Source organism: Amblyomma americanum, chromosome 2 (genome assembly GCF_052857255.1).
Source record: "Amblyomma americanum isolate KBUSLIRL-KWMA chromosome 2, ASM5285725v1, whole genome shotgun sequence".
NCBI classification, from domain to species: Eukaryota; Metazoa; Arthropoda; class Arachnida; order Ixodida; family Ixodidae; genus Amblyomma; species Amblyomma americanum.
In genome coordinates, this window is record NC_135498.1 from 84,314,866 (window position 1) to 84,328,193 (window position 13,328).

General features: G+C 45.8%; 1 protein-coding gene across 3 annotated transcripts in view; it reads left to right on the forward strand.

The window, feature by feature from the left end:
* LOC144121539 (uncharacterized) overlaps nt 1-13,328 on the forward strand; it is a 45,014-nt gene that overhangs the window by 27,916 nt on the left and 3,770 nt on the right. For 2 of the 3 annotated variants that reach the window (XR_013312630.1, XM_077654803.1), the window contains 2 exons: nt 5,276-5,334; nt 9,809-9,877. Coding sequence is in view for 2 of the 3 variants with exons in the window: in XM_077654803.1 (XP_077510929.1) it covers nt 5,276-5,334; nt 9,809-9,877 (128 nt within the window). In the remaining variant the exon portion in view is untranslated. The remainder of the gene's footprint in view (nt 1-5,275; nt 5,335-9,808; nt 9,878-13,328) is intronic. The other variant, XM_077654801.1, reaches the window with a different exon arrangement.

Consider the following 13,328-nt stretch of genomic DNA (forward strand, 5'->3'; position numbering starts at 1 on the left):
TGACGTCATTGCTGACGCGAGCAACGTCAGATGTAAAATGCTGACGCGCGCAGCTGGTTTGCCTTTTGGAGTCATTGCCCGTCGCTCTCTGCGGTATTTCTCTCTCGCCTCGCTCTTTCCACCTGTCTCGTTCCTAGGTTTCAGCCTAACACCTTAACTCACATTGGCGCTTCTCGCTTGGTCGGGGCGGGGGGGGGGGGGGGGGGTGGAGGAAGGGCGCAGTGGCTCAGTGGTTATGGCGCTTGGCTCCTGCCCGAGAGACGCGGGTTCGAACCCGGCTGCGGCGGTTGAATTTTGATAGAGGCGTAATTCTAGACACCCGTGCACTGTGCGATGTATGTGTACGCTAAAGAACCCCAGGTGGTCGCAATTTCTGCAGCCTTGCACTACGGCGTCCCTGATATCCTGAGGCGCTTTCGGAAGTAAAACCCCATAAAACCAAAGATATTTTAGGAGGGCGGCATAGCAGCACTGCTTCCGCAGTAAAAAAAGTAATTTAAATACGGCCCTTTGGCATATCTTTCGATTATAGCATTTATGGGTAATGGTGGAAGCGTTACTGGTTAACGTTAAGTCTTTGCTTATGCTATTTGCTTGCCACGGACGTCCACATGCCCTTAGTGTAGATGGTTTCTCCTGCACCTGCGGCCTTGTAATCAAATCGCGCTGCAGTCAAGCACATCCTACTATACGTATTTTTATTTCCATCGAAAAAATTCCTTTCCTGTGATTTTATTTTGTTTGTTTTGCGTTTTTGATTCTGATTCTCCTCAGATTTCACCGCCCTGCCAGGGTACAATCTTTTGTTTTTTTCTACTGACGCCAGGCCCTTTTATACACTTGGCTTCTTGCATCGTTTCGCCCTCATTACCATCATCATCAGCGTTACTACACCCACGAGATGGCAAAGGTATCTCCCACATCTCTCCAATTAAGCCTGTCTTGTGCTACCTCTGGCCACCCCATTCCCGCATACTTCATAATATGATCCGCCTACCAAACCTTCTTCCAACCCCTGCTCCGCTTGGCTTCACTTGGAATCCAGTGCGTTATTCTTAATGACCATCGTTTATCTTGTCATCGCATTACGTGCCCCGCCCAAGCCCATTTCTTCCTCTTATTTTCGAATACGATCTCATTGACTCGTTGTTCTTGCCTCACCCACTCAGCCCTCTTCCGGTCTCTTAACGTTGCACCTATCATTTTCCTTTCCATAGCTAACTGCGTGGCCCATAAATTCAGACCTTTTCGTTAGCCTCCACGTTTCTGCCCCATTGGTGAGTTACGGTACGGTACCGCTGTTATATACTTTTCTCGTGAGGTAATTGGTAAACTACCATTTACAATCTGATAAAAACCTTTCTGAGAAAACTCCATTCTTGCTATTCTAGTTATTTCACTCTCGTGATCCGGATCTGCGGTCACTGCCTGTCCTTCTTGATCCTCTGCTGTTTCTAATATTTATTAATGATTTACGAAATTGCGGAAACCGACACTGACCGCTAATCATTGAAAACTGGCCTCGATTAAATTACCATTTGGTGTTCATCCTTGCTAATGACCCTAAACCACTCTAAGACAAAGCTCGTCTCTTTTAAAAGAAATTCTTGCGGCATCCCAACAATGTACACACTTAGTGACACAACAGTGGAGACAGCTTCCATTTGCAGGTATTTAGGAGTTAACCTAAAGTCAGACTTAACCTGGAACTAAACCAATGACTTGATTCTAGCAGCCGCTAAGTGGTCTCTTAGCCCCCTAAAACGTAACCTTCGACAAGCTCCTATGCAGCTGCGAAACTTGCCCTATATTACCTTCATTCGACCTAACATTCAGTACGCGTCAGCCTTATGGGACCCGGAGAAAGCCTATATCATAGATAACACCGAAACCCTGAAAAATCGTGCTGCCTGCGTCATTTTTTTTCAAATAACTCACGTTTCACTAGTGCCACGGCGCTGCTAGTGGTGGACTTGATCACATTTTCCATCGTCGCCAACATGCTCGCTTAACTCTTTGTCATAAAATTTATCATCATCCGTGGCTTCATGACGATTTGTTTCACTCACCGTCAGCAGTCTTCCCAAGACATGACCATCCTTTGAAAATCAAATGCATCACATATCATACTTCAAGTTTTGTGAGATATTTCATTTCCAAAACTATTACTTTCTGCAACCGGAGCCTTCGAGCATCGCAACTGAAATTAGTCGGATGGTGTTTCATGAACTTTTTAAAAAAGTGAAAGGGGTGCGTAAATCAGCTAGGTCTGTTCGGTTCACCCTGAGCATTGGATTTTTATGTTTCGCACTATTTATTTGTTGCCACTATGATCTTTTTTCGTGTTGTTGCATCGCCACATTTTTACACTTGTAACCTAGCTGTTCAACGATTCTGCTTTTCTTGTGTTGTTAACTGTTCGCTTTTTATGCGTGCACTTTTGCCACCCCGTTATGTAATACCCTGGAAGTGAGGGCCTTTAGGGGTTTGTGCAATTGAAACAAAAAATAAAAGTAGACGCATATTTTGTTGCTTCCAGCGCCTGGCTACCAATTCCAAACTGCTGTTCTCTTCCGAAACTGTTCAACATCACTTTGGTTTCGGCATTAACTTTTAGACCCCCCGCTCTCCTCTGCCTGTCAAACTCCTAGGTCATGCTTACCGGTAGATCTCCCGAGTGACTTAGCATCTCAATATCATCAGCGAATTGCAGATTACTAAGGTATTCTTTATTAACTCTACTCCCCAACTGTACACAATCCGGGCCTCTGAATACCTTCTGTAAACCAGCAGTGAATAGCATTTGGAAGACCGTGTCTCCCTGGCTCACACCCTTTCGAGTTGATCTCCGCTTTCGCAATCCTACTAGTTTCTTCTTTAGTTGTCTTTCAACCAACGGGCATTCTTTCGGAGAGCTCTCGTTTTGGGCTGCATCACTACCTGTATTCATTATCTTAGAATTCTTTCAGCCCGTGATAACTCCGCTGGCCGACGGAAGTACGCACTTTATTTGCTTACTTTGTAATCACTGACGATCTCTAAACGCAGGGGTATCCCCACTGCGCCGAAAACAGCTCGTTTGCAGCTACGTTGTGTGTGCGTTTACCTCCTAACCTTCATATGCTATACATGCTCAAAATTGACTACAGAGGAGTGCGTGATATGACCATTCTCCTGAACGGAGCGCGACATGACGTAAAGCCTGGCGTTCGAGAGCCCAAGTGCTCCATCCGCCGCAAACATATATAGTTGGTGACGCACAGGAGGGAGAGAGAGAAAGAAATTTGATGAAAAGAAAGGTAGAGAGGGCGGCCGCTGGTAAGGTCACCCTGGGCTGCTAGTCCACAACAGCACAAGAGCAGCTTCCTTTCACTACAACATCAATCTACAAGCGAGTGAGCAATTGTCAACAACCTCACGCTTAACCACATCTTATTTGGTGCTCCGAACATTGCACTCGACAGCGCGTTGTGCAATCCATATTAAAAATGAACCGACTTTGGGAGTTTATTTAATAATATTGTGACCTGCGAGAGCCCCACTTCAGTTGTAACCAACACAGTGCTGTGCGCGTGTGTGATTTAATTCCTCTAAAATGAACTAATCACGCGCACAACCTGCACACATTTCTTATTGTGTAAATAGTTTGTACATATTACTTCTCCCCCTATCCTCTCTTCCTGTCCCCTCACCTCTTTCATTTCATTTCTCCATTCTGCCTGCTGTCCTTTATTTCCGCTGCCCCAGCTCAGGTGCTTCAGTATCGATGGCAGATAGCGGGGCTAGCAAAAATCTTTTCCTTCCTTTTTACTATTATTTTTAATAAAACCACTACCACCACCACCTGCGAGAGCGCACTCAAGCTCGTGCTTCCCTTCGCGTCAGCGCTGCGGGACCAGCGTTACTGTGGACACGAACAATCCACCCCACCCACTCCCCACCGTAAGGAAAGAAGAGTTGTAAATTGTAAATTGTGGGGATTCATATCCTGAATCCACACGTACGCACCGGGCGACGCCGTATTCGAAAGGTCCGCATTAATTAGTCCAACTCGGGTACTTTAAGGTGTGCAAACATCAGGAAAAGTAAGCATGAGCACACTGAATTTGTTTCAGTACCTTCGTCAGCGCTGCTCGTAATTTTCTTTGCAACGGTTGTCTGCTTCCTGCTGGGTCGAAAATCTCCTGGCAGCCCCAAGTAGATCATGGACTCTACCTGGGGCGAGAGACGAACGCTTTGAGGGAATCGTTGGTAGTGGCAGGCGAATCTTCCGGGCGGCATGAGAAAAATCTTATACGGTTTTGTAGACCGTGGTATTCAGAAAGTAACCAGGGTTTCAAAATCAAATGCGCTTACTTGTTTTCTGCGTGTCAGTTCATGTTTTCTTAATGCGTTTTATTACGCAAGACAGGTAGATTTCAAGCCCTTATAGAACTGGAAAGGTTTTTCTGCAGTTCTCCCGAGTTACATCGATTTGCTTGTTAACACGATATCTTCGCGCACGAAAGACGTAAGCTGCGCCGTGCTCTGGACCGCCTTGATTCTTGCCCTTTCACAGAGGACAAGATCGTCGGCCCGTGGCCACAACAGTCGACTACCATCAAGGCTTAAAAGGCACTGTTTTGTTTTTACGAACGGCTGACTTGATTGACAGATTGTGACTGTGCTTCCCGGTCCTTTTCTCTTCCCTTTTTAATCCCGTCATTCCCTTCCTCAGTGCAGGGTAGCCAACCGGAAGCCTTTCTGGTTAACATCCCTGCCTTTCCCCGTTCTCATTATCTCTCTATCTCTCTGCTTATGTCCTCGTGAAAACCCGCTTTCTAATCTCACTAACATCACCTGCGGCCCTTGTTGCATGTGCTTGTGATAGTATTTGCTTACTTTTCTTTCACTGCCTCCTACCTCTGTGCAATTAAGGAGAATATCTCACTCTTTCTTGTTCTCAGATTACGTGAAATTATTAAACATGATTCAGCGAGCGTAATAGAACCTATTTTTTCATAAAAAATTAGGGGCTCATGCACTACTGAATTGCAGAGGTTCCATTGTCCAATACTTACTTTTAAAAATGTATTCGAACACCATAGTCATCATGTCACCGCAGGTGAAGTTTTATGGATCTAGATGGACCAATGCTAATAACTGAAGGTGAAAATTTTAAATGTATGCATAACTGAAGTATTTAGCTGATATGTTATCTTCAAATTCCCCTTAAATGTATTCATTACTAACTACATTGCATCGGTGTCCTGTCTTTCTTTTACGAATTGCGCAGAGGAATTCGACTACAACGAGGGATGTCTGTTTGAGACACTTGGGAATGGAACCCATGCGGTTAGTATGACCAGTAATCTTCCTGAGGTGAAAAAATGCTTCTGTTCTAAAAATAAGAATTATTATCATTGCTTTTGCACACAATTCAATAAAAGTATAATATCGCCAATCACCGGAGCCTGTGCCGCAGTTCCGATAACGAACGCCTACTGAAGGACATACAGGTAACAGCCTTACTCTAGAAAGAAAGCGGCAGCCACAGTCCTGTGCGCTCCCTCTCCACATTCTTGCTAATCCTGGTGGAAAACATTGTGGTAATGGCTCTTAGGAGCACGCTGCCACTTTGTTCGCAAAATTTAGCGCATATTCATCCCTCAATTGCAACAATATCAGGTAATGGGTAGCTGACCATTGCCGGGATGGTCACTATAGGCAACAATCGTCTCAATTTTTAAAGCCAGGCTCTTCAAAAGTACAATATTCTCTTTTAAAGAGTTTAAACTTGCTTGAAGCAACAAGCTGTTGAGTTAGCATATCTTTAAGAAAGCACTATCGGAGGTGCAGTAATAGCTCAGATGAGAATTTGGACAACTCTCTCACTGATTAACCTTCCGACCCAACGCAGTGCAACCAATAAGTTATGCCAGTGCCGTCACTACGCCTGTCATTCATTCGTGCTTGCTGTCATATAACATTCGGTATATATCATGTAGTTCATCATTTCAGACACAATGAATCGGATAAGTAGCCTTTTCAACTGTCAAGAAATTGTTTAGTAACCGATTCATATAGTGAGGCTCCTCATCATTGTGAAAGCAAGTTAAACTGTAGACTGCAAAACTTTATCCCCGTTTTGTTTAATTCATTTATTTTTTGCGCTTGCACTATTCACCCTGTAATAAACCAAATCAAAGTATGTCAACCTCCAAAGCCTTTACTCAAGCGTAGGCGCGCGCTAAGCCAGCGTTCCTGCGAGCGAGTACGAGGTTCATGAGCGACGCCTTCATTCTTACATTTCTTTTCTTTTAGCGGAGGCCATCGGTACTTCGAAAGCCATCTATGTTTCTTGGAACACCCGCGGCTGAAAGGGCGCCATCCTGGCGGATTAATGGCAAGAGACCAAGGGCGGGATAGGCTCTCATGCGGTCATTGTAGGCAATTTCGCCTCCTCGGTGGCGGTGATCAGTCGAAGGCGTGAGGGGCTCGAATCAGTAATTCACAGCGGACGTTTGCTGACGAACGCGATAAGGGGAGTAATTACTCATTGACATGCATCCAAGCATAGCCTATGGCTTCAAAATAAACCTATACAACTTTCTGAGAAACTTCGTACTTAAATAAAAATTCGTCCTGCTCCTGTTTGCTTTAAAGCATCTGATCATTATTGTTCCAACATCGAGTTATTTTTTAATTTGCTCTCCTCCTACCATAAGCTTGCCGTCCCAGTTAGCTTATTTGGTAGAGCGACTGCTCCGGTCAAATGGTGGTCCCGGGTTTGAACCCCGGACCAGGACAAATTTTCTTTAGCTACGAAGTTTCTGAGAAAGCCGTATGGCTTTTTTTTGTAAACGTGTGGCTATGCTTGGGTGGATGCCAATTGACCGACATTGACCAAAGAAATATTTGACCAACGCGATAGGGGCCCTGGTATTGGTTCTGACGTTTAGTAGAAGGGCCTGAGCTGGAGGAGGGCACCTGAAAGCAGACGACGGCGTCGGGACGTTAAAGCGGCGGCAGACATGGAAAAGCGGTACGGTTGCTTTTCTGATGGCGGTGGCTGTCAGTCGCGAAGAAAATGTCGGTCTGAGGTGTTTCGTCAGCTTAGGTCGCGGCTTCGGAAGATGTCGTAAATCCAAAGGCATCAACTTTATTAGGCAGAATAGTTTCCATAGAGCAGGAAGGCTCAGGGCCGTATATAAGAAGTGAAGGATCCGTATGTGACGCGTGGCAGTGTTAGAAGCGTTGGTTACCAATAGTGATCTGCCATCACAAATGTACTGATTCGAAGAAGCTACTAGGACATCCTATCACAGAGGGTCTGCTTAAAGTGCTAGATCATACCGTTTCTCTGCGAATGGTACGAAGACTGTGTTGTGGACGATATGACACTCCTGATAAAGGAATTTCATGACGTCGTACAAGAAGACGCCACCGATTGCTCAGCCATCGTGCGGAGAACAGTGGCGTAGAGAGATCTTCTGAAAAAATGAACCTGGGAACGTCGCGTACTGTTGCAGCTCGAAAAGGTGCAGTTTCCGCGAAGCGCCTTTGATGTTGGATGGCACCGATTGTCCAGTGGTCTCGCGCTGTAGTGCTTGGAAAAGGCACATAAAGGTAGATTGCAGCAACGATCGAATGGCCGTGCTGGGCACTGTAACGGCTGCGGAGAAGAGTGCGTTGGTGTGTTCTTATTGGGCTGATATACTAGACAAGAGCAGGTGTACTGAAAGATAGAACGGTGCATATCCCGCTAATGGTAGCGAAGCCGCATACGCGTAAATATTTTGACCAGTCAGGCATGGGCGCACTGCGGGTCGTCGTGATAACTGCTGCAAATGACGTAACGGCTTTGCCTGAAAATCATGATTAGCCACTCGGGTCTGTGCTATTGAAAGTTAATATGGTAATACAGGCTGCCAGTTACGACAAAGCGATGGGCTTGACGGCGAGGAGCTCTAGAAGGGGGCACGATAACCAGTTAATTAAGAAATCAATAATTGAAGTAAACCAGGGATCCTTGGGCGTCCGTCAATGCGTGAAGAGAAGCAGGTGTGAGGCCGTAGATGGAGAGTGGCTCAGGGTCAGAGAGAGCAGGTGAGCCGGAGCGGGAGTAAGCATACGAGTGCTTAAGACTGCACCGATAAATGAGACGAATGTCGAAATCTTGTAGACGCAGAGCCCAACGAGCATAGCGGCCAGATGTATCTTAGAAGACAGCCAGCAAAGAGCACAGTGATCTCCGGTGCACGGCTGGCGTAAGCATAACTCATTGTAAGCAGCTTTCCTCTTAGCCTCACCGGCACCCAGACCGATGCCACCAGCCTCCGTTTGCATTTCTGTTAAACTCCGAGGAAAGGTGAGAAAAAGCGAAGCGTTGTAAAAGCTTCAACAAACGCAGGAGGGCAGCCCGGCAAGTACTGGCTGCCTGCGAAAAGTTGTTTCAATATGCGATAATTAGAACAAAATTCCTGACGAAGCCCCTAAAGTAACAGTGAAGACCGATGAAGCTTCTGGCTTCCTTAATAGAAGTGAATTTTGTTAAATAAGTGTGTGCACAGATCCTTGAATTGTCCGCGAGGATCCTGTCTTTCGACACGACATGGCCTTGGATGGTGACCCGACGGGCACAAGAGCGGCAAGCCGTTAAACTGAGCTGCCGGTCAGCGTCGCTGAAACATTGAAGAATATTCTGGAGGCGAAGATGAGACAACAGGTCCTTCGAGAAGGTGTTAACATTATTCAGGTAGCAGAGGCACGCCTTTCATTGAACTCTGAGTGAATGCTGTTCAACACGCACTCAAAAGAGGCACCAGCGCTGAAGAAACCCATTAAATTCATAAGCCTGTCAGGAGTGATGAAAGCAGTTTTGCGGCCGTCGGTGCCAATACGCAGAGTGCAGTTTCAACGAAGAAAAGTACTCCGTTCCCTGCAAGCAGTGAAGGATGCCATGAATACGAGGCAGAAGACGTACTTACAAGCAGTTTTGTCAGCCGGCGCTAGAATGCACGGAATCAAATGGAGTCGTCCTTTTTTTCGTAATCATGACCGAGGAAGCCGACGGACTGTGAAAGGGCTGGATAGCCTAGAATGTGGCATGCCGCTCACATCTTTATCTGTGATGCCACGCTAACAGGCTGAGGAAGAAAGGCCATGTGTTCCGGTATCAATACAGTGATTAACGACACTTGTACGGCCAAAAGTTTGGTGGCAGTCGAAGGGTGCGCTCAACAGATGATTCAAGGTGACAAGTTGGTCATTGTGGTAGAACCAGGTAAGGGTTACAGCGGTGCACCAAAGGGAAAGGGGCCGGCCACTCACCAAGTGCAGTGAGGCGAGTCAAACAGTGCATGCGGTAACAATATTTACTGAAAAGTTTCGTTCTAGGCCAGTGTTCCTGAGAGCGAGCACGAGCTCCGTCAGTTTCGTCGTTGTTCAGATCAGCTTTCTTTTGGCGCTGGTAGCTGATGCTTCAAGCGCCAGCTATCTTTCAGCCTTATTGAACATGCCGGATTCACTAACCGTAATGACGCCAGCGCGGTGAAGCGCTTGGCTCGAGCTCATGGTGCATGGTGTATATTTGATGGCTGGCGACATCGGGTGCTCTGCAGCCAACCGAGCATGAACCCACCGGTAAACACTTCGCAGCGCATGCGTCAGTCCCAATCTACACGCGCTGATGCAATCCTGTTATGTTTGCGGGTGGATGTAGATTTAACTTTCATTTGCTCAAATACAAGATGAATACATTTCGGGACTGTGAGCATCAGATTATGAAAATGTTGTTTATAATATAGAGTTCTGTTCTTCCGCGCAGAAACCGGTTGGCTGCAGCCATGAATGCCAGGGACGAATCGAGAAAATCGAGGACGGCGATGAATGCTACGTACGTACAATCCTCTTTGCACTCGTTACTGACCACCCTCGTCTCGAAACTGCTCTTGAGCACACAAGAGCAGGCAAGTAAGGTTCTCGAATTCTTCGGCAAGCATTTAGTTCTGTTTTTCGTAACTTACAATAAAATAGCCTTCAATACCTTCTATAACAATTGCAGGGGCTAGTTTTCACTTTTCCGACCACCAAAGACAAAATATTCGCTTTGCTTAACATTGTTTTAATGAGTGCTGAATTTTTTTAGTCACATCTGTGTTGGTCGCTGTCCAGCTCACTTGTCACTATCTTATGCGGTAAAGTCTGCAGTAATGTGACAGGTTAACTACCAGGTACACTCCTCCTGTTCTCAATAAAATCTTTCCCTCTCTCTCTCTCTCTCTCTCTCTCATGCGGTTCATTTGCCGTGGTCATTGCCGTCTCAGAATTGTCTAAATGTTTTTATTTTCAAGCAAAGCAGGAATAAAATATGCGTTTGACCTTTGAGGATCGGAGGAGGAATTTGATCATTAGTTCAAAAACAACCAAAAATGAAACGAGGCCTAAGGGCAAAATTTTGTATTTTAGAACTATTAGACAAGATACGTTAAATTTCTTTATTGCTTTTAGTAAGCTGAAATACAAATACATTGTTTTTTGCGAATCGAGACATTACATGCTTGTTTGCCTCCTTGTAAGAGCCTCTAGTGCCACCCAGAAGCGGGCATTGTGTGAAAAAAAAACACCCTTCAGATCGAGCATATATAGTAAAATGTAACGCTGAATCGATGCCTAATCCTGGACTTAGGCCTTGTTTTGCGTGTTTTCTAGGAGTTGCTGCCGTCATGGTTGCTGCTAGGTACACAGCAGTGCGCCGTATTGATTGCAGAACTTTTTTCAGCGAACCTCCGCTGGAGTTGCACGAGACTGTAGGAAAGATTTTTTACATTGACTGGAATAGTGTTTTTCATCATTTCTCATCCACCGTAAGCCAACTAAGGCAGGCACAATTTCGGGACGACTTAGCCTTTCTAATTCGTAACGAGGCATCACATCTCGGGGATTATTGGTTTTTTCGTGAACAGCATTTTCCTCAAAACTATTGCTATTGCGGTGAGCACGTTCTATTGCTATTGCGGTAGGCTACTGTGGGGAGCACGTTCTGTCTCCTGTTTGACGAAGACGTTTCCGGTTGATTTATTTATTACAATACTGCGCTAGGCAAGGCGACCACAGCTAATGCAGATTTTTTCATTTCATTTCCTCACCTTGCTGTAAGCCGTTCTCCTCATGAGCTAAAACATTATCAATCCTGTAATAGATGTAACAAAGGCCACGGTGTTTGGGCCATTGGATGATGCGCTTTTCTCGACCGGTACTTCAAAGATTATCTCTAAGAAGCAAGAAGATTCTCGAGGTTGCGCGGAACAACTGCCAGCGCTTATGCCTTGACCTCCCAAAGGGTTTCTCTGCATCAGGAACACTAGCGGAAGCAGGCTGTCTACCGCTAGATGCGATTCCCACCCAGGAAACTATGCGTACCCACCTTCGCCACGTCATACAAGCGAAGAAGCACTTTTTACACCGTGTCCGCCTAACTCACTGCAACTCTCGCTTTCGCCAAACTGTGCAGCTCTTATCGTTTCTTCTATTAATCAGCCACAGAATCTATTACCTCGGTCCTTTCTCCCATGAACATTCTCGCCTCTGAAGGTGAGGTTTATTCCAGGTTGAATGCAAAAAGCCGCATGACACAGGCAGCGCATCTTCAAGCTTCTTTAGCCCACTTAACCGAGTAATATACGCAGCACACCCATATCTTCCCCGTCGGTTCAACTACTCATAAAACTACATGCATGGACAACAAACATGGCAAGAAACTATATGGAAAGGACACGGCATTCACTACGAACCGAATAGCTCAATATCATGTCTTACTTTAAGAAACCTCTTCTGTGGCATTTATGTGCCCTCAGCAAGCCATGTCCTTCCTTACCGGCTGCAGTAGAAGACATCCTCTACGACACCTGAGCTTCACGGGACTAAAGAAGCTGTTCTCTATATCCTGCGCCGAACCCCGGGCCGATGAATTACCTTTACGGACTCCAAAGCATCTCTGCATATCCTGTCCAAATTCTGAAGAAAAGCAATCATAAGCCCATTTCGCCATGACATCCGGTATCTATATAATTTGGCTATTGTTGCTGGCCACTGCATAACAATTCAGTGGATACCAGCTCACGGTGGCATTCTGGCCAATGAACAAGCAGATGAAGCGGCCCGTAATGGCAATTAACATCTTACATACATTATGATTTTCTTCACGAAATCTGGTGCATTCCAAATACCTAAAAGAATGGATTGCAAACAATGTATCGGCTCTGGAGCTTGCCGACACATCACTATCAGTTTCTTAACTCAGTCGACCCACATCTGAGATAAAGACTCTCACCCAGAGTTCCTGGCCATCCGGAAACACTTCAACGCCAACTACGCCTGAAAGATACATTTACAAACGGCTTGCGATACCGTTTCGGTTGAATGAACAGTCCGCTTTGTGACAACTGCGGCTCGATCGAAACTGTGGGACACATCCTGCTTGAGTGCCCTGCAAATGCTACATGGAGTAGGTCTCCCCAGTGCCTCTAGCAACCGACAGTGTTTCAGGCCTCTTAGCCTACCCTCGGCAACTGAGATGTAATGAAATTTTTACTGGCATATGTAAAGGACACTGGATATCTTGACAAGCTGTAATTTCACATCGCATGTTATCCTCATGCATTCTTCGCGCAGTGAACTGTGTTAGCCTATTTGTCGGACTATGCATTTCATCAATACTCTGCGAGAAGTGCCACTGTGCATTCGATGCTTTCTGGAAATGGTGTAGCACTATAATGCCAGCTTGCGCTGTGCTGGAAAGGAAATCGTTTTGCAGCCAAGGAGCCAAAGCTGTTCTCTAGAAATAGCACTGCTGTAGAGAACCTTCTCGCGCTTTCATTTTTTTCAGCAACCAATGTCAATGTTCTTGCATGCTAGTGCTCGGCAACATGACTCCACATTTCTATCGGAGCAAACTTTGCCTTTAAATAAAGGCGATGTATGTTCGATCCAGCTAATATGCCTGTGGCTTGCTGCTGCTGAGCGCTAAGTCACAGGCGTGAACAGAGACCACGGCGACTTAATTTTGACTGAGGCTAAACACTTTTGTATTCAGGGTTTTAGTAGCGATGTTCCGATCGATAGGTTTCTCAGAGGCCAAGAACAAGCACTTACTGTCCAGTTCAGAATGCAAGTGGGCTCACTGAAGTCGTGAATAGCACAAAATCTAATAGCTCAAGGTGATGGTGTCACGACAGTCATGCTTCTGCTTGCGTCCGTGGTAGCGGCGCTGCAGGCAGCCTTGAAAACTTTAGTGTGAGTGCTATGATGCGATTCTCGACAAAGATATAAAATATAACAACGAAGGG